This window comes from Procambarus clarkii, chromosome 40 (assembly GCF_040958095.1).
Source record: "Procambarus clarkii isolate CNS0578487 chromosome 40, FALCON_Pclarkii_2.0, whole genome shotgun sequence".
Classification (NCBI taxonomy): Eukaryota; Metazoa; Arthropoda; class Malacostraca; order Decapoda; family Cambaridae; genus Procambarus; species Procambarus clarkii.
Window position 1 is genome coordinate 19,455,520 of NC_091189.1, and position 25,227 is coordinate 19,480,746.

At 53.5% G+C, this 25,227-nt stretch overlaps 3 protein-coding genes across 3 annotated transcripts in view; 1 reads left to right on the forward strand and 2 right to left on the reverse strand.

Moving 5' to 3' along the window:
- LOC123757756 (ephrin-B1) overlaps window positions 1-25,227 on the reverse strand; it is a 254,137-nt gene that overhangs the window by 160,049 nt on the left and 68,861 nt on the right. The gene's annotated exons all lie outside the window — the stretch shown is intronic.
- On the reverse strand, window positions 7,702-9,288 carry LOC138372816 (collagen alpha-2(I) chain-like). The gene has a single exon (XM_069338477.1). It carries the CDS (start codon window positions 9,286-9,288, stop codon window positions 7,702-7,704), a length of 1,587 nt encoding a protein of 528 aa, XP_069194578.1.
- Window positions 11,155-25,227, forward strand: part of LOC138372817 (uncharacterized) — a 38,917-nt gene continuing 24,844 nt past the window's right edge. Inside the window, exon 1 of the mRNA XM_069338478.1 lies at window positions 11,155-11,770. Coding sequence (XP_069194579.1) covers window positions 11,155-11,770 — 616 coding nt within the window. The remainder of the gene's footprint in view (window positions 11,771-25,227) is intronic.

Consider the following 25,227-nt stretch of genomic DNA (forward strand, 5'->3'; position numbering starts at 1 on the left):
ATATGCGTAGAATAATAAACCCCACATTGGTGAGTTAGGAAAACACTATTTGTCAAATATTGATACTGTTCTTAAAAGATTCCCCCCATTTTGCATCGGCAAGATAACGTAAGCTTTTAAGGGTTGACACGATGTTAATCTTCTTGTTTGAGGAGCTGTTCACTTGAGACAGTTAAGCAAGTCCCAGCTGTGTCTGGGTACAAGTGACAGGATGAACAACCCAGCGGGTTTTCTTCCTTTTGGGGAGTGTTGTACATGCTGCTATGGCGGTGTGTCCACTCACAAGATGAGTGGCGATGCCCAATAAACTCGCCCCTCGGGGCAAAATTTTAAAATTTAAAAATGATATTTCAGGAGAGGAACAGGATAAAGAGAGGAGGGGGAGGGACAGGAGAGAGGAGGAAGAGAAGAGGGGGATAGGAGAGAGGAAGAAGAGAGGAGGGGGGCAGGAGAGAGAGAGAGAGGGGGGGGGACAGGAGGAAGAGAGGGGAAGGGGAGGGTCATAACGGCCTACAACCCAAGGTGGCCCCAACAGAAGGACAGAAATTCGACCACAATGTCGACATCTCACACACATGTCAACTTTCAAGAGGCCTGACGTGTGTATGGGAACCCAGCGAGCATTATGGTGGGGTGGGAGGAGGCCACCTGGAGGCCGCGGCCCCTGTGTACACTCTCAAGTGTTGACAATAGTGGCCACCAGCCTTAAGGAAATATTACTTCACTAAGATCCGCCTCTAATGGCTTTATAAAATATTTCATAAAACACTTTTTAATTAAATTGGCTCCGTTCCTGCACATCAGTGTTGGGAGAGAGACAGAAAGAGAGAGACAGAGAGTGAGGGGGAGAGAGTGTGTGAGAGTGTGTGAGTGTGTGAGAGAGTGTGTGAGAGAGTGTGTGAGAGTGTGTGTGAGAGAGTGTGTGAGAGAGTGTGTGAGAGAGTGTGTGAGTGTGTGTGAGAGTGTGTGTGTGAGAGTGTGTGTGAGAGAGTGTGTGAGAGTGTATGAGAGAGTGTGTGTGAGTGTGTGAGAGAGTGTGTGAGAGAGTGTGTGAGAGAGTGTGTGAGAGAGTGTGTGAGAGAGTGTGTGAGAGTGTGTGTGAGAGAGTGTGTGTGAGAGTGTGTGTGAGAGTGTGTGAGAGAGTGTGTGAGAGAGTGTGTGAGAGAGTGTGTGAGAGAGTGTGTGAGAGAGTGTGTGTGAGAGTGTGTGTGAGAGTGTGTGTGAGAGAGTGTGTGAGAGAGTGTGTGAGTGTGTGAGAGAGTGTGTGAGAGTGTGTGAGAGTGTGTGTGAGAGTGTGTGTGAGAGTGTGTGAGAGAGAGTGTGAGAGAGAGTGTGAGAGTGTGTGTGAGAGAGAGTGTGAGAGTGAGAGAGTGTGAGAGAGAGTGTGAGAGAGAGTGTGAGAGAGTGAGAGTGATTGGGTGGTGGTGGTGGTGGTGGAGGTGATGATCTCAGCGCAGGTAATCCGCACCGCCCGACCCCTTAACAAAAGATATTTTCACCCCTAAATCCACCACATTCCATCTATCCCATCATGTCCTCTCAGAGGTGGCGGAGAGGAGAGCAGGCGGAGATAAGACCACCAACACCGAGAGAAGGAGACGAGGGAAAAAGAGGAAAAGGAATTACAGATGGAGTAAGAACTAGAGGAACAGATGAACTGATCCACTAACGAATCATTAACTCTCCCCCACTGGCCGGAACAACGGTGCTGACAAGGTGATCGAACACCTAACAACTGCTGCTATGTGTACATTCGCAGCTCAACGCAAGAGGAAGAATCAAACTATTATGCCACAAAGGTCTTCCTGGAGGAGGGAATAAGATTGCCCTGAAGGATATCAGGCCTGGCCTCGGGCCGGGCTCGGGGGAATAGAAGAACTCCCAGAAGCCCATCAAGCAGGTATGCTTAGTGTGTGTCTTATCCTTCATCAAGGAAGGGGGGCTTCTTCAAAGCTGCACATTAATGCCTTCTAGGACGCCAGTGGGGTTGGTGTTCGAGGGGTTTATCAGGTTCTCTTTTGAACGCCGCGAGAGGCCGGCCAGTTTCATGCTCCTCATGTGTAGAGGAAGAGTGTTGAACTCTGTGTTGATAGTTCTCTCTCAGAGTACTTGTTGCACCTCTGGTTTTCATTCTGCACATCCTGCCGTGCCTTCTGGTCTCATGTGGTGTTATTTCTGTGTGAAGGTTTGGGACCAGCCCTTCTACTATTGTCCCTGTGTAGATTATTATGTATCTCTCCCGCCTGCGCTCAAGAGAATACAGATTCGGACAGTAAAAAGACCTTTGCACACTCTCCAGGTCAGCAATTTCCCCGGATCTGAATAGGGCTGTTAGTTTGCAACTATATTCCACCTTAGTTGTGTACTCATCTATTTGTGCCTCCAGGATCGAGCATTGGCTCTTGGATCCCACATTTCTAGCCGCCGGTTGCTTAAAGCAATGACTCATGTCCTATTACCCTATCATATCTAGGTTTAAAGTTCTGAAAATGTGTTTGCTTCCACAACGTGCTCCATTAGGTCATCCCATCTTCCCACTACTCTCACGCTAAAAGAAAACTTTCTATCATGTCTATGGCTCATATGTATATTACATCTGCGTTTTGCTCGTCTTCCATGACAGGTGAGGCCATGTCATAGTGGTCCATCGTCTAATTACCCAAAGCTTCCTTGTATTACATCAGTAATGAAGAACTATGATATATTTACTTACTATAATGTTGGTAGTGAATCTAGAACATGAAAAAATCATAATTTTACTCTGAAATAATATCATTTTATAACGAAAGTGGGTCCATCAAATTACCCAAAGCACAACATTGTCGCTCGGATCGTCGACTTCCTGTGGCGTCACCTGCCACCGAGTTTCGTTCAATTTCGGTATAAAATGATATTATTTCAGAGTAAAATTATGTTTTTTTAATGTTCTTCGATCAGCACCAACATTATAGTGAGTAAATATATCATAGTTCTTCATTACTGATGTAATACAAGGAAGCTTTGAGTAGCTTTGAGTAATTAGACGGAGCGGTTGAGAGAGGCGAGAGTGACCTGTTCTGAACCCGTGTTGTCCGGGGTTATGTATACGCTGTGAGTCCGTGTGTTATGTGAGCAGGCTTCTAGCACTCTTTCAAAATTTTGATATATGTGATGTTAGTGCTATCGTTCTATAACATTTTGCGTCTGCTTTATTCCTTCCTTTTTAGAGTGGTGCTATCTTCGCCGTTGCAAGTATGTCAGGGATAACACCAGTTATCTAGGCTCAGTCTCCAGAAGAATGTTAAGGGCTTGTGATAGCGGTGTTGATAATTCTTGATCAACAGGGAATTCGAGAACTTCTGCCGTGGTGAAGAGAGCACAGACCTGCCCTCTACGACTACTTCAAACTACTTCAAGGTAATAATGAGAAAGATAAGGTAGTTAGGAGAAAAGTATACTTATTATATAGAGCCAGTATAACTATTCAGCACTGGCAAGGGATATGAGGACAAGGAGCGGAGATATGAAGACGGAGTGAAGGTGACCAACCACTTGGACCATCGGGGATCGAACGCCGACCCTGCAAGAAGCGAGGCAGTCGCTGTACCGACCAGTCCAAGTGAATGAGGACACTAAAAATGTTCTTTGGCCATTAAGGAAACTACAGGAGATGGCTGCCTTGTAGAGGAACTCTCAGAATCCCCTACAGGTAATCAACAGGTAATGCCTAAAAAAAAATATACTATCTAAAGGCCCGCGTTTACCTGTGGCCTGTGCCACCCACATGGACAACAGCTTGACGGATCAGACATCTTATGGATTGTTCCAAATGCCTTCCAGACTGAGTCAAGATAATATGACTGAACCACCCAGGAGGCTGAGAACGGCAGAGGTAGCAGTGAACTGGAGTGTGTTGGAGAGTGTTGGAGAGTGGGGTGGAGAGTGTTGGAGAATGTTGGAGTGTTGGAGATTGTTGGAGATTGTTGGAGATTGTTGGAGAGTGGGGTGGAGCTAGTAACCTCCCCAACCCCAACATATACAACCATTCCCAGCCCCAGTAAGAGAACGACTCGGCTCGTGGTGTCCTAACTCATACTATATTTCCCACTTCTAAACTTACTCCATCACCTGCACCTCTCCATCTTCTTACTCCCCCCCCTCCCCCCACAGCTACTAATGGGAAGGCAAACGCAGAAAATGCACCATTATGCCCGTTAATGCTCTCAATACAGAGGCATTAGCATATAAAAACAGACGCATGGTAGCGTCAATATTAGTCCCAGAGGTGGCGTGGGTCTCCACAACAGGTGGAGGGTAATGGGGGAGGTGGAGGGTAATGGGGGAGGTGGAGGGTAAGGGAGGGAGGGGCTCCCCAGGCTAGGTGAGCCCCACACGGCGGCCACGGGAGCCCCTGCTTGATGGGGTTCTGGGAGTTCTTCTACTCCCCAAGCCCGGCCTGAATTGTGAGAGTTTGGTCCACCAGGCTGTTACTTGGAGCGGCCCGCAGGCCCACATATCCACCACAGCCCGGTTGGTCCGGCACTCCTTGAAGAAAACTATCTAGTTTCCTCTTGAAGATGTCCACGGTTGTTCTGGCAATATTTCTTATGCTCGCTGGCAGGATGTTGAACAGCCGCGGACCTCTGATGTTTATACAGTGTTCTCTGATTGTGCCTATGGCACCTCTGCTCTTCACTGGTTCTATTCTGCATTTTCTTCCATATCGTTCACTCCAGTACGTTGTTATTTTACTGTGTAGATTTGGGACTTGGCCCTCCAGTATTTTCCATGTATATATTATTTGATATCTCTCTCGTCTTCTTTCTAGTGATTACATTTGGAGAGCTTTGAGACGATCCCAATAATTTAGGTGCTTTATCTCGTCTATGAATGTGCACCACACGCACCAGGCTGACCAAAGAGCCAGAGCTCAACCCCAGCAAGCACAACTAGGTGAGTACACACACACACACACACACACACACACACACACACACACACACACACACACACACACACACACACACACACACACACACACACACACACTTCTGGAATTCTATGATAAAATAAAGAGGATAAGACAGGACAGAGATGGTTGGGCGGACTGCATATTTCTGGACTGCCAAAAAGCCTTTGATACAGTACCGCACACGAGACTGCTGTTCAAACTCGAGAGGCAGGCGGGGGTGGGGGGAAAGGTTCTAGCATGGATAAGGAACTATCTAACAGGAAGGAGCCAAAGAGTTACGGTAAGGGGCGAGAAGTCGGACTGGCGAACAGTAACGAGTGGAGTACCACAAGGATCGGTGCTAGGACCAATTCTATTTCTAGTATATGTTAACGACATGTTTACAGAAGTAGAGTCCTACATGTCGATGTTTGCGGATGACGCAAAGTTGATGAGAAGAGTTGTGACAGATGAGGATTGCAGGATCCTCCAAGAGGACCTGAACAGGTTGCAGAGATGGTCAGAGAAATGGCTACTGGAGTTCAACACGAGCAAATGTAAAGTTATGGAAATGGGACTAGAAGATAGGAGACCAAAGAGACAGTACACAATGAAGGGGAACAGCCTGCCTGTGACGATGCGTGAAAGAGACCTGGGCGTGGAGGTAACACCTAATCTATCTCCTGAGGCACATATAAATAGGATAATGGCAGCAGCGTACTCTACACTGGCAAAAGTTAGAACATCATTCAGAAACCTAAGTAAGGAGGCATTTAGGGCGCTTTACACTGCCTACGTGAGGCCAGTCTTAGAGTATGCCGCCTCATCATGGAGTCCCCATCTGAAGAAGTATATAAAGAAACTGGAAAAGGTTCAGAGGTTTGCAACGAGACTCGTCCCAGAGCTACGTGGGATGGGGTATGAGGAGCGCCTGAGGGAACTGTGCCTTACGACACTAAAAAGAAGAAGGGAGAGGGGGGGACATGATAGGAACGTATAAAATACTCAGGGGGATTGACAGAGTGGACACAGACGAAATGTTCACACGGAATAGTAACAGAACGAGGGGACATGGGTGACAGCTGGATCCTCAGATGAGTCACAGGGATGTTAGGAAGTTTTCTTTTAGCGTGAGAGTAGTGGGAAAATGGAATGCACTTAAGGAACAGGTTGTGGAAGCAAATACTATTCATAATTTTAAAACTAGGTATGATAGGGAAATAGGACCAGAGTCATTGCTGTAAACAACCGATGCTCGAAAGGCGGGATCCAAGAGTCAATGCTCGGTCCTGCAGACACAACTAGGTGAGTACAACTAGGTGAGTACACACACACACACACACACACACACACACACACACACACGGCTGGAACACAAACTGTTAGTACTACCCAATCTGGGAAACGTGACCTCTCTCAGTGACCTCGCCTGACCTCATTTAATTACCACACGGACCCCCATTGCCGGTAATGGCACCAGGCTGCTCCACCTATTTATAGAGCCACATGTTCCGGCACCACCCGGCGCCTCCCCAGCACCACCAAAGATCTCCAATTCTAATTCCAAACTTGGTCCTTGACTTATGCCAGTTATGTCCTGAGTAGGAAAATATACACACATATTGACCTCGCGGATAAGGATAGTATACATACATACATATTTACCCTGTAGATAAAGATAGTATACATACGTATTCAATCTGTGGGTAAACCACCCAACAGTTCATGAACAGTATTGAACAGTTCAAGAAACACCGTCACTAACACTTCAAATTAGTGCCCAACCACTTGGACCATACGGGCTCGAACGCCGACCCTGCAAGAAGCGAAGCTCTCGCTATACCGACCAGTCCAAGTGGATGGTAAAAAACAAAAACAATACTTTCTAGCCATTAAGGAAACCGCATGGGAAGGGTATACTGCAGAAGCACTCTCGAAATCACCCAAAGGTAATCCACGGGTAATGATCAAAAAAAGAAAGTACTACCGTAGAGCCCGTGTTTACCTGTGGCTTGTGACCTATGCCACCCACATGGCCAACAGCTTGACGGATCAAGCAAGATAATATGACTGAACCACCCAGGAGGCTGAGAACGACAGAGATAGCAACAAGGATAACGGAGATAACTGTGCTCACCTAGTTGTGCTTGCGGAGGTTGAGCTCTGGCTCTTTGGTCCTGCCTCTCAACTGTCAATCAACTAATGTACAGGTTCCTGAGCCTACTGGGTACTATCATATCTACACTTGAAGCTGTGTATGGAGTCAGCCTCCACCACATCACTTCCTAATGCATTCCATTTGTTTACTACTCTGACACTGAAAAAATTCTTTCTAACGTCTCTGGCTCATTTGGGCACTCGATTTCCACCTGTGTCCCCTAGTGCGTGTGCCCCTTGTGGTAAATAGCCTGTCTTTGAAGTTTGGTCCACCAGGCTGTTGCTTGGAGCGGCCCGCAGGCCCACATATCCACCACAGCCCGGTTGGTCCGGCACTCCTTGGAGGAAACTGTCTAGTTTCCTCTTATAGATATCCACGGTTGTTCCGGCAATATTTCTTATGTTCGCTGGAAGGACGTTGAACAACTGGTCAACCAGGTTGTTGGACGCGGCAGTTCGCAGCCTGACGTATGAGTCACAGCCTGGTTGATCAGGTATCCTTTGGAGGAGTTTATCCAGTTCTCTCTTGAACACTGAGGTCGGCCAGTTATGCCCCTTATGTGTAGTGGAAGCGTGTTGAACAGTCTCGGGCCTCTGATGTTGATAGTTCTCTCTCAGCGTGACAGCCAAGGGCGCCCTGGGGACTGAGAGCCAAGGGCGCCCTGGGGACTGAGAGCCAAGGGCGCCCTGGGGACTGAGAGCCAAGGGCGCCCTGGGGACTGAGAGCCAAGGGCGCCCTGGGGACTGAGAGCCAAGGGCGCCGTGGGGACTGAGAGCCAAGGGCGCCCTGGGGACTGAGGGCCAAGGGCGCCCTGGGGACTGAGGGCCAAGGGCGCCCTGGGGACTGAGGGCCAAGGGCGCCCTGGGGACTGAGGGCCAAGGGCGCCCTGGGGACTGAGGGCCAAGGGCGCCCTGGGGACTGAGGGCCAAGGGCGCCCTGGAGACTGAGGGCCAAGGGCGCCCTGGGGACTGAGGGCCAAGGGCGCCCTGGGGACTGAGGGCCAAGGGCGCCCTGGGGACTGAGGGCCAAGGGCGCCCTGGGGACTGAGGGCCAAGGGCGCCCTGGGGACTGAGGGCCAAGGGCGCCCTGGGGACTGAGGGCCAAGGGCGCCCTGGGGACTGAGGGCCAAGGGCGCCCTGGGGACTGAGGGCCAAGGGCGCCCTGGGGACTGAGGGCCAAGGGCGCCCTGGGGACTGAGGGCCAAGGGCGCCCTGGGGACTGAGGGCCAAGGGCGCCCTGGGGACTGAGGGCCAAGGGCGCCCTGGGGACTGAGGGCCAAGGGCGCCCTGGGGACTGAGGGCCAAGGGCGCCCTGGGGACTGAGGGCCAAGGGCGCCCTGGGGACTGAGAGCCAAGGGCGCCCTGGGGACTGAGGGCCAAGGGCGCCCTGGGGACTGAGAGCCAAGGGCGCCCTGGGGACTGAGAGCCAAGGGCGCCCTGGGGACTGAGAGCCAAGGGCGCCCTGGGGACTGAGAGCCAAGGACGCCCTGGGGACTGAGAGCCAAGGGCGCCCTGGGGACTGAGAGCCAAGGGCGCCCTGGGGACTGAGAGCCAAGGGCGCCCTGGGGACTGAGAGCCAAGGGCGCCCTGGGGACTGAGAGCCAAGGGCGCCCTGGAGACTGAGAGCCAAGGGCGCCCTGGAGACTGAGAGCCAAGGGCGCCCTGGGGACTGAGGGCCAAGGGCGCCCTGGGGACTGAGAGCCAAGGGCGCCCTGGGGACTGAGAGCCAAGGGCGCCCTGGGGGCTGAGAGCCAAGGGCGCCCTGGGGACTGAGAGCCAAGGACGCCCTGGGGACTGAGAGCCAAGGGCGCCCTGGGGACTGAGAGCCAAGGGCGCCCTGGAGACTGAGAGCCAAGGGCGTCCTGGGGACTGAGAGCCAAGGGCGCCCTGGGGACTGAGAGCCAAGGACGCCCTGGGGACTGAGAGCCAAGGGCGTCCTGGGGACTGAGAGCCAAGGGCGCCCTGGGGACTGAGAGCCAAGGACGCCCTGGGGACTGAGAGCCAAGGGCGCCCTGGGGACTGAGAGCCAAGGGCGCCCTGGAGACTGAGAGCCAAGGGCGCCCTGGGGACTGAGAGCCAAGGGCGCCCTGGGGACTGAGAGCCAAGGACGCCCTGGGGACTGAGAGCCAAGGGCGCCCTGGGGACTGAGAGCCAAGGGCGCCCTGGGGACTGAGAGCGAAGGGCGCCCTGATGTGAACCATGTTATCTAGGGTTATGTCGTCCATATCTTTTGTGATTTTGAAAAGAGTTTGTTCTTAAGAGTTGTTACACACCTTGACTAGCGGTAATTTGGTCCACCAGGCTGTGTCTTAGCGCAGCCTGCAGGCCCACATATATACAATAACCCGGTTGGTCCGGGAAGAGCGGAACATAATAAGATAACATGAAGAATTTTGATAAATTATGCATCAATTAATCTATCCGGTTCCATAAGAACGAGGCCTTTGCGGCCGAATTCATGTAATATTCATCTAATCTTTCAGTTAGGCTTACATTCGCGGGTCGATGTCTTCACAGGAAGGCAAACAGGTGGCAGTGGAGCAATGTACACACAACAGAACCATAGGGCATAACGCCCTCAAGTATAGGAACACTTAGTCTATCTCTTATCCTTTTCTCAGACTTAACTTTCTTGCAGGTTTTCAAGCACATCTCTCTACCATTCCCCTCCTCCCATCACCACCTCCCCTCCCCCCATCACCACCTCCCATCCCCCATCACCACCTCCCCTCCCCCCCATCACCACCTCCCCTACCCCCATCACCACCTCCCCTCCCCTCCATCACCACCTCCCCTCCCCCCATCACCACCTCCCCTACCCCCATCACCAACTCCCCTCCCCCCCATCACCACCTCCCCTCCTATCCCATCACCACCTCCCCTCCTATCCCATCACCACCTCCCCTCCCCCCCATCACCACCTCCCCTACCCCATCACCAACTCCCCTCCCCCCATCACCACCTCCCCTCCTATCCCATCACCACCTCCCCTCCTATCCCATCACCACCTCCCCTCCCCCCCATCACCACCTCCCCTCCCCCCATCACCACCTCCCCTCCCCCCATCACCACCTCCCCTCCCCCCATCACCACCTCCCCTCCCCTCCCCTCCATCACCACCTCCCCTCCCCTCCATCACCACCTCCCCTCCCCTCCATCAACACCTCCCCTCCCCTCCCCCCATCACCACCTCCCCCCATCACCACCTCCCCTCCCCCCATCACCACCTCCCCTCCCCCCATCACCACCTCCCCCTCCCCCCATCACCACCTCCCCTCCCCCCCATCACCACCTCCCTTCCCCCCCCCCCCATCACCACCTCCCTTCCCCCCATCACCTCCTCCCCCCCATCACCACCTCCCCTCCCCCCATCACCACCACCCCTCCCCCCCATCACCACCTCCCTTCCCCCCCCCCCATCACCACCTCCCTTCCCCCCATCACCTCCTCCCCCCCCATCACCACCTCCCCTCCCCCCATCACCACCTCCCCTCCCCCCCATCACCATGAATCAAGACAAGAACAACAAGCAAACTCCCAAACTCTTGAGAGCTGGGCGCAGCAAGCAAGGTTTTGCGCCCCCCCCCCCAACTCCCCCCTACCCCCCCCCCCTCCCTTTGACTTCTTCGACGCCACCATCAAGACGGCGGTTAGTGCCTCGTTACAGCGTACTCTGCACTCCAACTGTCCAACTGCTTAGTTCCTTGTTAAACTTAATGGTTGTTTATTAACATTTGGCCGCCTGGTCCACGGTATTGCTGGAAATCTCTAATGGGTGTAATTTATGCCGCGTTCACTGTCTCTTGTTAGTTGTTGCCTCCTGCCTCTCTCTCTTCTTTATTGCTGACTTGGTTATTGTTATTATCTATCCTCCTCCTCCTCTCTCTTCTCTCTCTTCCTGTCTATCTCCCTCCTCCTCCTCCTCCTCTCTCTCCCTGTTTATCTCCCTCCTCCTCCTCCTCCTCTCTCTTCCTGTTTATCTCCCTCCTCCTCCTCCTCTCTCTTCCTGTATCTCCCTGTCCCTCACTCTCTTTTCCTGTCTATCTCCCTCCCCCTGACTCTTTTCCATGGTTCAACAGTGTGGTGTTTTACATGGCAACTACCCTCGCAGGTCCAACAACTACCCCGCAGGTCCAACAACTACCCCGCAGGTCCGACAACTACCCTCGCAGGTCCAACAACTACCCCGCAGGTCCGACAACTACCCCGCAGGTCCGACAACTACCCTCGCAGGTCCAACAACTACCCCGCAGGTCCGACAACTACCCCGCAGGTCCGACAACTACCCTCGCAGGTCCGACAACTACCCCCGCAGGTCCGACAACTACCCCCGCAGGTCCGACAACTATCCCCGCAGGTCCGACAACTACCCTCGCAGGTCCGACAACTACCCCCGCAGGTCCGACAACTACCCCCGCAGGTCCGACAACTACCCCCGCAGGTCCGACAACTACCCTCGCAGGTCCGACAACTACCCCGCAGGTCCGACAACTACCCCCCTGCAGATCCGACAACTACCCCCCCTGCAGATCCGACAACTACCCTCGCAGGTCCAACAACTACCCTCGCAGGTCCGACAACTACCCCGCAGGTCCGACAACTACCCCCCTGCAGATCCGACAACTACTCCCCTGCAGGTCCGACAACTACCCCCCTGCAGGTCCGACAACTACCCCCCTGCAGGTCCGACAACTACCCCCCTGCAGGTCCGACAACTACCCCCCTGCAGGTCCGACAACTACCCCCCTGCAGGTCCGACAACTACCCCCCTGCAGGTCCGACAACTACCCCCCTGCAGGTCCGACAACTACCCCCCTGCAGGTCCGACAACTACCCCCCTGCAGGTCCGACAACTACCCCCCTGCAGGTCCGACAACTACCCCCCTGCAGGTCCGACAACTACCCCCCTGCAGGTCCGACAACTACCCCCCTGCAGGTCCGACAACTACCCCCCTGCAGGTCCGACAACTACCCCCCTGCAGGTCCGACAACTACCCCCCTGCAGGTCCGACAACTACCCCCCTGCAGGTCCGACAACTACCCCCCTGCAGGTCCGACAACTACCCCCCTGCAGGTCCGACAACTACCCCCCTGCAGGTCCGACAACTACCCCCCTGCAGGTCCGACAACTACCCCCCTGCAGGTCCGACAACTACCCCCCTGCAGGTCCGACAACTACCCCCCTGCAGGTCCGACAACTACCCCCCTGCAGGTCCGACAACTACCCCCCTGCAGGTCCGACAACTACCCCCCTGCAGGTCCGACAACTACCCCCCTGCAGGTCCGACAACTACCCCCCTGCAGGTCCGACAACTACCCCCCTGCAGGTCCGACAACTACCCCCCTGCAGGTCCGACAACTACCCCCGTAAGGTCCCATTTCAAGACTCTTGACAATCACCATTACAAAAGAATGGTGTTAAAAACCTTTAGCCTTTATATAGTGAGAGGTCTCATGCAGTTACTGCTCCCTCTTGCTTCTCAGCGGGGGACTTGTATGCTCTCCCACCTCTCCCACGTAACCATTCACACTAACAACCTCTCTCTCTCTCTCTCTCTTAACACTCTCCAACGCCAGTTATGACGAATATATCTCGTCTACGTTGCAGACTAAAGAGGCTTTACTAAAATGCTTAAAGTGTGGTCATTAATATAAGATATAATGTGTTTTTCTCTGTCTAATACTGGAGACTAGACGCTTGGCGCTAGTCTCATTAAACTGTGCAGGATTAAAAATGATTTTATAGCAAGTGTCACAGGGGGAGGTCGGGGTCGGGCCCCATGGCTCCCCCTTGAAGGAGATTTGGTCCTAATCTACCCCCTTCACGAGGTCGTTGGATGTTAAACGTGACGCCCAGAACCCATAGACTTAACTGTTGCAAGGATCAGGTTGGGTTACCGTTACCTGTGGCAGGTGGCTGCAGGTGACGGATCTCCAAATCCTGAGCACTCCCGTTGTAAACTCTGTGAGGAGGAACTACGGCATGATCTCCCGCATTACATCACTGAATGCCCAGTTATTAGACCTTTCAGACCAGTTGGCATGAGGTACCTGGAGCTTTGCAATTATTCACTCTCGTATTCTTGAAGATATCCTCACAGTATACCCAAAATTTGCCAGTGCCGGCTACTGTACACATGGCCCTGTATGACTAACCATCCTGCGAGATAGGGACTTTTATTACCACTGCTGCCTTATTCACTCTTGTGTTGATGATATCCTCAAAATGCATCCGGAGTCTGCCAGTGCAGACTGCTTATCACATGCCTCTGTATGACTAACCATCCTGTGTGATGGGGATTTTTTAGCATCACCTAGTTAGCTTTTTTTTGACACACTGTACTCCACTTCATATAGTCTAGGGTAGCTGCACTAATGCAGATGTACCTAGTGTATTAATAAAAAAAATTAAGTGTTCAGAGGTATATATTTATAACTGATGTTCAGATGTCAAATTTGCATTCTGGGTATAATTGGGTATAACCGGACGTGAACGATATGGAAAAAAATGCAGAATAGAATCAGTGAAGAACAGAGGTGACATAGGCACAATCAGAGAACACTGTATAAAAATCAGAGGTCCACGGTTGTTCAACGTCCTGCCAGCGAGCATAAGAAATATTGCCGGAACAACCGTGGACATCTTCAAGAGAAAACTAGATAGTTTTCTTCAAGGAGTGCCGAACCAACCGGGCTGTGGTGGGTATGTGGGCCTGCGGGCCGCTCCAAGCAACAGCCTAGTGGACCAAACTCTCACAAGTCAAGCCTGGCCTCGGGCTTGACTTGGGGAGTAGAAGAACTCCCAGAACCCCATCAACCAGGTACCTTTTGTTACAGTGATGGAGAGTGACAGAGAAAATGTGGGAGTGGGGGACAGGTGGTGATATATGTAGTTATACCTCAAGTATACTTGAAGTATACTCCTGAGAATCTGGTACAACACAACACCAGTGAGAGGAGACCCTCCTAACACCACAACAGTGAGAGGAGAGGCCTCAGGTGCGAGACACTAACAACAATAACCTTATGATTCACCAAAGGTATAAGACACCTTCTAAAGTTCCCGACAAAGTCAACACTGTGACCTGCATACGCACCACACAAGCGGTGGACGCTCTAGTTCAACCCTACAAGTGCAATGCAGTGACGCAGGGAACAGGAGGCCGGACACAAGGTAGTATACACACAGCTTCAAACTGAAAATTGGAACCAGGGAGTTGAAGTTCATCCCCCGCAACTATACTGAGGTGAGCACACAGGTTCACTGTGAGGTGTAACCTCCTGACCCCACACACACACAATGCAGGAAATCACACACTGACAAGCACAATCATGTGTATCTACACCCACACACTTCCGACACACACCCACACACACAGGCACGCACCAACACACGCGCGCGCGCGCGCGCACGGATACACACACACACACACACACACACACACACACACACACACACACACACACACACACACACACACACACACACACACACAGGTCTACGATCTTTCTACGATCAGGGGACAAAGATTAAGCAAGAACGAGAAGGATGGGCGGACTGCATTTTTTTGGACTGTCGGAAAGCCTTTGACACAGTCCCCCATAAGAGGCTGGTACATAAGCTGGAGAGACAGGCAGGAGTAACTGGTAAAGTGCTCCAGTGGATAAGGAAATACCTAAGGAATAGGAAGCAAAGAGTTACAGTGAGGGGGTGAGACCTCAGATTGGCGTGAAGTCACCAGTGGAGTCCCACAGGGCTCTGTACTCGGTCCTATCCTGTTTCTGATATACGTAAACGATCTCCCGGAGGGTATATATGTTTGCTGACGATGCCAAAATTATGAGATGGATTAAGACAGAGGAGAACTGCTTGAGGCTTCAAGAAGACCTAGGCAAACTAAAGAAATGGTCGAACAAATGGTTGTTAAGAGTTTAACCCAAGCAAATGTAATGTAATGATATTAGAAAGAATTCTTTTAGTGTCAGAGTGGTTGACAAATGGAATGCATTAGGCAGTGATGTGGTGGAGGCTGACTCCATACACAGTTTCAAGTGTAGATATGATAGAGCCCAGTAGGCTCAGGAACCTGTACACCAGTTGATTGACAGTTGAGAGGCGGGACCAAAGAGCAAGAGCTCAACCCCCGCAAGCACAACTAGGTGAGTACAAGTAGGTGAGTACACACACACACACTCCTCAACGTAAACAAGAATTTATATAGTGTTCAACAACATTTTGGTGGATAGCCTAATTTATTCACTGATTTGTGTTTACTGATAGGAACAAATAATCGGAAGGAAATTCCCGGGTATCCTGCCTTCCTCTCCCCCCCCCCCAACTGTGTCGTGGGGGTCGAGTCCCAGGAACGGGAGGATGTGGAGGGCGTGGGGGGCGTGGGGGGGCGTGGGGGGAGTCTAGTGTTATGACAGCGTCACGGCCCAGCTGGTGGACCGCACTTTCTCTGTCGTGGGCCATTGGCGTCATGACGGAGGAATGTGGAAACCCACGCTGTTTTTTTTTTGTTTTTTGTTTTTTTTTTGGGAGTAAAGAGGAAGGAGAGGCATAGGTGAAGGGAAGTATAGAAGTGGGAAATACAGTGAGAGGTATGAAAGCAGGCGGGCTGTCCGCCTTGCTGACACCATGTGTGGGTGTTGGCAGCTAAGCTAAGCTGGCTCCCTCTTGTCAGGGAGCTGTGAGTGTGTGAGAGGTTCTTCACATGTGTTTCACCATATATGGATGTCCATAGATGAATACTGTGTAGCATTATATATATACACACTCCGATCCTTCCACACATGTTATTCTGTTTAATGCTCTTTATTTTATTATTATTATTTATCAAGTTGTCATACATACATATTATTATTTATCAAGTTGTTCATATATCACCCACGCTGTGGGTGGTGGTGGTGTGTTAGTATTGTGGGCGGTGGTGGTGGTGTGTTAGTATTGTGGGCGGTGGTGGTGGTGTGTTAGTATTGTGGGTGGTGGTGGTGTGTCAGTATTGTGGGTGGTGGTGGTGTGTCAGTATTGTGGGTGGTGGTGGTGGTGTGTCAGTATTGTGGGCGGTGGTGGTGGTGTGTCAGTATTGTGGGTGGTGGTGGTGTGTCAGTATTGTGGGTGGTGGTGGTGGTGTGTCAGTATTGTGGGTGGTGGTGGTGGTGTGTCAGTATTGTGGGCGGTGGTGGTGGTGTGTCAGTATTGTGGGTGGTGGTGGTGGTGTGTCAAGTATTGTGGGCGGTGGTGGTGGTGTGTCAAAGTATTGTGGGTGGTGGTGGTGGTGTGTCAGTATTGTGGGTGGTGGTGGTGGTGTGTCAGTATTGTGGGTGGTGGTGGTGTGTCAGTATTGTGGGTGGTGGTGGTGTGTCAGTATTGTGGGCGGTGGTGGTAGTGTGTCAGTATTGTGGGCGGTGGTGGTGGTGTGTCAGAATTGTGGGCGGTGGTGGTGGTGTGTCAGTATTGTGGGCGGTGGTGGTGGTGTGTCAGTATTGTGGGCGGTGGTGGTGGTGTGTCAGTATTGTGGGCGGTGGTGGTGGTGTGTCAGTATTGTGGGCGGTGGTGGTGGTGTGTCAGTATTGTGGGTGGTGGTGGTGGTGTGTCAGTATTGTGGGTGGTGGTGGTGGTGTGTCAGTATTGTGGGTGGTGGTGGTGGTGTGTCAGTATTGTGGGTGGTGGTGGTGGTGTGTCAGTATTGTGGGTGGTGGTGGTGGTGTGTCAGTATTGTGGGTGGTGGTGGTGGTGTGTCAGTATTGTGGGTGGTGGTGGTGGTGTGTCAGTATTGTGGGTGGTGGTGGTGGTGTGTCAGTATTGTGGGTGGTGGTGGTGGTGTGTCAGTATTGTGGGTGGTGGTGGTGGTGTGTCAGTATTGTGGGCGGTGGTGGTGGTGTGTCAGTATTGTGGGCGGTGGTGGTGGTGTGTCAGTATTGTGGGTGGTGGTGGTGGTGTGTCAGTATTGTGGGTGGTGGTGGTGGTGTGTCAGTATTGTGGGCGGTGGTGGTGGTGTGTCAGTATTGTGGGCGGTGGTGGTGGTGTGTCAGTATTGTGGGCGGTGGTGGTGGTGTGTCAGTATTGTGGGTGGTGGTGGTGGTGTGTCAGTATTGTGGGTGGTGGTGGTGGTGTGTCAGTATTGTGGGTGGTGGTGGTGGTGTGTCAGTATTGTGGGTGGTGGTGGTGGTGTGTCAGTATTGTGGGTGGTGGTGGTGGTGTGTCAGTATTGTGGGTGGTGGTGGTGGTGTGTCAGTATTGTGGGTGGTGGGTCAGTATTGTGGGTGGTGGTGGTGGTGTGTCAGTATTGTGGGTGGTGGTGGTGGTGTGTCAGTATTGTGGGCGGTGGTGGTGGTGTGTCAGTATTGTGGGCGGTGGTGGTAGTGTGTCAGTATTGTGGGCGGTGGTGGTGGTGTGTCAGTATTGTGGGCGGTGGTGGTGGTGTGTCAGTATTGTGGGCGGTGGTGGTGGTGTGTCAGTATTGTGGGCGGTGGTGGTGGTGTGTCAGTATTGTGGGTGGTGGTGGTGGTGTGTCAGTATTGTGGGTGGTGGTGGTGGTGTGTCAGTATTGTGGGTGGTGGTGGTGGTGTGTCAGTATTGTGGGTGGTGGTGGTGGTGTGTCAGTATTGTGGGTGGTGGGTCAGTATTGTGGGTGGTGGTGGTGGTGTGTCAGTATTGTGGGTGGTGGTGGTGGTGTGTCAGTATTGTGGGTGGTGGTGGTGGTGTGTCAGTATTGTGGGTGGTGGTGGTGGTGTGTCAGTATTGTGGGTGGTGGTGGTGGTGTGTCAGTATTGTGGGTGGTGGTGGTGGTGTGTCAGTATTGTGGGTGGTGGTGGTGGTGTGTCAGTATTGTGGGTGGTGGTGGTGGTGTGTCAGTATTGTGGGTGGTGGTGGTGGTGTGTCAGTATTGTGGGTGGTGGTGGTGGTGTGTCAGTATTGTGGGTGGTGGTGGTGGTGTGTCAGTATTGTGGGTGGTGGTGGTGGTGTGTCAGTATTGTGGGTGGTGGTGGTGGTGTGTCAGTATTGTGGGTGGTGGTGGTGGTGTGTCAGTATTGTGGGTGGTGGTGGTGGTGTGTCAGTATTGTGGGTGGTGGTGGTGGTGTGTCAGTATTGTGGGTGGTGGTGGTGGTGTGTCAGTATTGTGGGTGGTGGTGGTGGTGTGTCAGTATTGTGGGTGGTGGTGGTGGTGTGTCAGTATTGTGGGTAGTGGTGGTGGTGTGTCAGTATTGTGGGTGGTGGTGGTGGTGTGTCAGTATTGTGGGCGGTGCCAGTAATCGACCTGTGCAGTCAATCACAAAACCAAGAGGAGGAGAATTCAGCATATTCACTGTTAATAACAAACATTAACTGTGAACGAATAAACCAGGACCTCGCAGAACATTGCTGGGAAGAACAACTACATAACACAGACTTAAACCAGTTCTTAGAGAACACAGGCACTGTACCAGTAGGGACATGTTGACGACATACACCACTAAGGAACATGGAGACGACATACACCACTAAGGAACATGTAGACGACATACACCACTAAGGAACATGTAGACGACATACACCACTAAGGAACATGTAGACGACATACACCACTAAGGAACATGTAGACGACATACACCACTAAGGAACATGTAGACGACATACACCACTAAGGAACATGAAGACGACATCACCACTAAGGAACATGTAGACGACATACACCACTAAGGAACATGTAGACGACATACACCACTAAGGAACATGTAGACGACATACACCACTAAGGAACATGTAGACGACATACACCACTAAGGAACATGTAGACGACATACACCACTAAGGAACATGTAGACGACATACACCACTAAGGAACATGTAGACGACATACACCACTAAGAAAAAAAAGTTAAAAAAAAAAAAAAAAAATTGAAAGGAGAACGACGCTCCATCTATAGTCGAAGACAACACATCAGAACCTCTGAGACGCTCCACTCCTTCCCACCAACGACCAGGAAGACTATTGAGGAAAATATAAGTGATGGAGCTGAAACTGAGGGAATCATATAAAATCCAAGGGAGACAAAGGGAGCAAAAGGCCATAAGTGAAATAGAGAGGAATCCGAAATACTTTTTCTCGCATGCAAAAAGGCTGTGACTCATACGCCAGGTTGCGAGCAGCTGCGTCCAACAACCTGGTTGACCAGACGACCTAAAGGGAGGCCTGGTCGAAGACAGGGCCGCGGGACCATTGATCCCTGGAAGCTAGACAATGAAGCAAGGTAACCCCTGCTCCAGCCATCATGGGTGGCGAGCAAGAAACACAAGAGGGGCAACACACCACCATTTACCCAAGCAAGACAAACAAGAAGAAGAAAAAGGGTTAGAGTGTGGAGAAACAACAACCCTTTTTAAGTAACGCCTCCTGCCCCTGCCCCACCTGTTCCTGCTAATGGACTTGTTACTTCCCCTTCTTCTGTTCCTCCTGTTGCTACTGCTGGCCGCCTCCTCCTCCTCCTGGCAGAAACATGTGCCTCCAGTGATGGTCCGCCCCCCCCCCCCTCAGCTGCAGGTCTGGCCGGGCCGCTGCCTGCCGCCTCGTCACACAGACCTAACAGACAATTTCGTGGTTTTGTCGTTTTCCGAAATCGACTCGTTTACAGCAATTTCTCGATTATCCGAACCGTAAAACACCGGACGGTCACCACGGGAGCGGCAGCTGTGGTGGTGGTGACCACGGAGGCGGCAGCTGTGGTGGTGGTGACCACGGAGGCGGCAGCTGTGGTGGTGGTGACCACGGAGGCGGCAGCTGTGGTGGTGGTGACCACGGAGGCGGCAGCTGTGGTGGTGGTGGTGACCACGGAGGCGGCAGCTGTGGTGGTGGTGGTGACCACGGAGGCGGCAGCTGTGGTGGTGGTGGTGACCACGGAGGCGGCAGCTGTGGTGGTGGTGACCACGGAGGCGGCAGCTGTGGTGGTGGTGACCACGGAGGCGGCAGCTGTGGTGGTGGTGACCACGGAGGCGGCAGCTGTGGTGGTGGTGGTGACCACGGAGGCGGCAGCTGTGGTGGTGACCACGGAGGCGGCAGCTGTGGTGGTGGTGACCACGGAGGCGGCAGCTGTGGTGGTGGTGGTGACCACGGAGGCGGCAGCTGTGGCGGTGGTGGTGACCACGGGGGCGGCAGCTGTGGTGGTGGTGGTGGTGACCACGGGGGCGGCAGCTGTGGTGGTGACCACGGGGGCGGCAGCTGTGGTGGTGGTGGTGGTGACCACGGGGGCGGCAGCTGTGGTGGTGGTGGTGGTGACCACGGGGGCGGCAGCTGTGGTGGTGGTGGTGGTGGTGACCACGGGGGAGGCAGCTGTGGTGGTGGTGGTGGTGGTGACCACGGGGGCGGCAGCTGTGGTGGTGGTGGTGACCACGGGGGCGGCAGCTGTGGTGGTGGTGGTGGTGGTGACCACGGGGGCGGCAGCTGTGGTGGTGGTGGTGGTGACCACGGGGGCGGCAGCTGTGGTGGTGGTGACCACGGAGGCGGCAGCTGTGGTGGTGGTGGTGGTGGTGGTGACCACGGGGGCGGCAGCTGTGGTGGTGGTGGTGGTGACCACGGGGGCGGCAGCTGTGGTGGTGGTGGTGACCACGGGGGCGGCAGCTGTGGTGGTGGTGGTGACCACGGGAGCGGCAGCTGTGGTGGTGGTGGTGGTGACCACGGGAGCGGCAGCTGTGGTGGTGGTGGTGGTGGTGACCACGGGAGCGGCAGCTGTGGTGGTGGTGGTGGTGGTGACCACGGGGGCGGCAGCTGTGGTGGTGGTGGTGGTGGTGGTGGTGACCACGGGAGCGGCAGCTGTGGTGGTGGTGGTGGTGGTGACCACGGGAGCGGCAGCTGTGGTGGTGGTGGTGACCACGGGGGCGGCAGCTGTGGTGGTGACGACCACGGGGGCGGCAGCTGTGGTGGTGGTGGTGACCACGGGAGCGGCAGCTGTGGTGGTGGTGACCACGGGAGCGGCAGCTGTGGTGGTGGTGGTGGTGGTGGTGACCACGGGGGCGGCAGCTGTGGTGGTGGTGGTGACCACGGGAGCGGCAGCTGTGGTGGTGGTGGTGGTGACCACGGGGGCGGCAGCTGTGGTGGTGGTGGTGACCACGGGGGCGGCAGCTGTGGTGGTGGTGACCACGGGGGCGGCAGCTGTGGTGGTGGTGACCACGGGGGCGGCAGCTGTGGTGGTGGTGGTGACCACGGGGGCGGCAGCTGTGGTGGTGGTGGTGACCACGGGGGCGGCAGCTGTGGTGGTGGTGGTGACCACGGGGGCGGCAGCTGTGGTGGTGGTGGTGACCACGGGGGCGGCAGCTGTGGTGGTGGTGGTGACCACGGGGGCGGCAGCTGTGGTGGTGGTGGTGACCACGGGGGCGGCAGCTGTGGTGGTGGTGGTGACCACGGGGGCGGCAGCTGTGGTGGTGGTGGTGACCACGGGGGCGGCAGCTGTGGTGGTGGTGGTGACCACGGGGGCGGCAGCTGTGGTGGTGGTGGTGACCACGGGGGCGGCAGCTGTGGTGGTGGTGGTGACCACGGGGGCGGCAGCTGTGGTGGTGGTGGTGACCACGGGGGCGGCAGCTGTGGTGGTGGTGGTGGTGGTGGTGGTGGTGACCACGGGGGCGGCAGCTGTGGTGGTGGTGACCACGGGGGCGGCAGCTGTGGTGGTGGTGGTGGTGGTGACCACGGGGGCGGCAGCTGTGGTGGTGGTGGTGACCACGGGAGCGGCAGCTGCGGCACAACAGCTTCCAACATTAACACTTGTGTCACCAAATGTTGAAGACAATTCACCGAGGGCCGTGGGAGCCATGGTACAGAAGACCTCGCGTACAGAGGACATGATACAGTAACCGTCACAATGACTGGCCGCATAACTAGAACTATCAAGGCAGAAGCTGCCAGTGCGCAAACAAATATCATGTTAACGTGATGTATCAATGAGGAAAATCGGTAGGAGTACCCAGAGCGCAGGTTCGAATCCTCTTTATAGCTCCTACTGATTTTATCATACGCGCCACCTCCAAAGGCCAATAGGCCTGCAGTCTCCTATGTTCCTATATACAAGACAAAGTATCACACTGCAAAACACCTGTTCGCTCTCGAGGAAGAATGTTGCTATACATTACCACTTCATTTATGTATATAAGGCGGTAGGTAGTCCGGCCGCACCTACAATACCCTCCACTGCCACTACCCACCTTCACGACAACTACCATCCACCAGCACAAAGTTAGGTGTGAAGAGCAGCAGCAGCAAAACACCGTCCACCATATTGTCCACACAACCCCAGGCACTACATGACGCCCTCAACGTTCAACCGCTGAACACAGCTATTGAACACACACACACACACACACACACACACAAACCTGCTTGATACCTGCTTGATGGGGTTCTGGGAGTTGTTCTACTCCCCAAGCCCGGCCCGAGGCCAGGCTCGACTTGTGAGAGTTTGGTCCACCAGGCTGTTGCTTGGAGCGGCCCGCAGGCCCACATACCCACCACAGCCCGGCTGGTCCGGATCTTCTCTTAGAAAACGGTCCAGTTTTCTGGACCGCCGAACACTGACGTGCATTCCCCCTATGAGGCCTGGTTGGGGACCGGGCCGCGGGGACATTGAGCCCCAAAATCATGGCAAGGTAATGTGGTAGCACTGTCACCACAGAGGAGGTAGTGACAAGCACCGAGAGGTCACTGACCAGCACTGGACTCGGCCTGCTGACCAGCAGTCACCGCCATCGGGGTATATTGTAACCAGAGAGCAGTGCACAACAGCAACAGTTCGACCCGTCGCCAGCCAGTCGACTAGACACAATGGAAATTCACACCTTAGTCATGCGCTAACCAAGGGCCAAGTCACCTCTGGTCAAGGGTGAGGTGGTCACAAGGTTGTCATAGACGATGCTCTCATGCTAATCCACCAGGAGTACCTCTTACACATCAAATGAGGCCGAAGATCTCACGTGCCCCGTTCAGCTTTATATAAGATCACGTTCAATGAGAGAAGAGACAGAGTGTATTGACTCTGAGTGAGTGTATGAGTGTATGTTGGGGGTAATCAAGATTCTGGACGACGAATATCAAGTACCTCGAAATCAAGTGGAATTCACTGTGTATCAAGTATGGAAAAATAGGCAGATGGATGTACAATTTCGTGGCTAACAAAACCCACTGTTTAATAGTCAACACGGTAAAATCCGGTCCATCAACCGTGAAGAGCTCAGTCCCCCAGGGTACTGTGCTTGCTCCAGTACTCTTTCTCATCCTCATATCGGACATAGACAAGGACACAATCTATAGTACTGTATGATTCTTGCAGATGACACTAGGATCTTAATGAGAGTAGGCAACATAGAGGACACGTCAAACCTTCAATCAGATGTAGATCAGGTCTTTCAATGGAATACAAAAATGAACACAGCTGTACAAGTAATATCCTCCAAAGGATACCTGATCAACCAGGCTGCAATGATTTGGGCTACCAAGCTGTGATTCATACGTCAGGCTGCGTGCAGCCGCGTCCAACAGCCTGGTTGACCAGTCCAGCAACGAGGAGGCCTGATCTGGGACCGGGCCGCGGGGACGTTGAGCTTCGAAATCATCGCAAGGTATGGCTCTCTTGTACGCAGCACCTTATCATTCACTTCTTTTGGCCAGTGTTAGGGAACATAGTTATTGTCTTTCTAAAGTGATAAATAATATTTTCAAAGTGTCATTCATCTGAGTGTGTATTACTGGTACCTGCTGGTGTTATACCTGGCTGGGCTCTTGTCCAGGTGTGACCTAGTGCCCTTAATTGTCCAGTACCCCCCCCCCCCTTCACTCCCCTGTTAAGGTGTGTCAATACTAAGAGTGTCCACCACTGCTCCCGTTACTCTATCTGGTACACTTAAGTGGTTCCAGGATTATTCAAGTGTTAGGCCACGAGACTTTTACCATTTATTTGTTGCTGACACCTGTCCTGGTGAGACATTATACATCTACAAGTTAGTGGACCAGCCAGAGGCTTGGGGCCCGCGCAGGAATTTCCCTGAAAAAAAAAAAAAATACAAGTCCTCACGTCTCTCCTCCTTCTTCCTCGTCTGCTTATTCAGGGCGATGGCCGCGTTATTTGGGTTACCTTGTGTTGGTTTCGGGGCTTAGCGTCCCCGAGGCCCGGTCCTCGACTAGGCCTCCTGGTTGCTGGACTGGGTAGTCATACCTGATGGGGGTGGGGGGGGGGGCGTATCAGCTAATACCTACCTAATACCCCCCCCCCCCCCGCCCCCTCCAATGGGTTGTTAAGTTTCTGTTTGTCAAGTAATAAATGTAAACAAGCCCGCTATGATTAACGAAAGCTGTACAGGTTCGTAGGTGACGGCATAAACAAATATTTGATGTTAAAGAAGGAACTGAAATTTAAATTTTTAAATTTAAAATTTTTCCCCGAGGGGCGAGTTTATTGGGCAGCGCCACTATAATGTCCATAGAAACGCATAAGGTGGGCTTCGGTGCCTGCGTCAGACTGCAAACACCAACAGTTTAATTCATCAGCTCGAAAGTCAGGAGACGGGACTGGATTCGGAGGGGGTGGGGGGGGGGGGTGGGGAGAAGGGAACTATCAAGAGAAAGCGCCAAGCCATTACTACTATATAGCACTGGGAAGGGGGTCAGGGTAAGGATTTGGGATGGGACGGGGGAAAGGAATGGTGCCCAACCACTTGGATGGTCGGGGATTGAACGCCGACCTGCATGAAACGGGACCGTCGCTCTACCGTGCGTCCCAAGTGCTTGGACGAGGGGGTGGGGGGGGGGGGGGATGACATCCTTCCCGCGGCCCCATTGCGTATTTCCCCCCCCCCCCCCCCTTGTGTCACTCCTTACCTTTGCGTCTTTCCGTTTGCGTCACTCCCTCATTTTGCTTCACTCTCATTGAGTCGCTTTTTGTCCAGCGTCACTCCTTCCTCGAGTCCCTACCTTCGAGTTGCATCACGAGTTCCCTTGCGTCACTCCTATTCCCTTGCGTCACTCCTATTCCCCTTGCGTCACTCCTATTCCCCTTCACTCCTATTCCCCTTGCGTCACTCCTATTCCCCTTGCGTCTTCCAATTTCCGCCGTCCTCCCGGCCTGGTAACGCCCCCCCCCCCCACCCCCGGCCAGACGTGAGATCACGCAGGACTCAA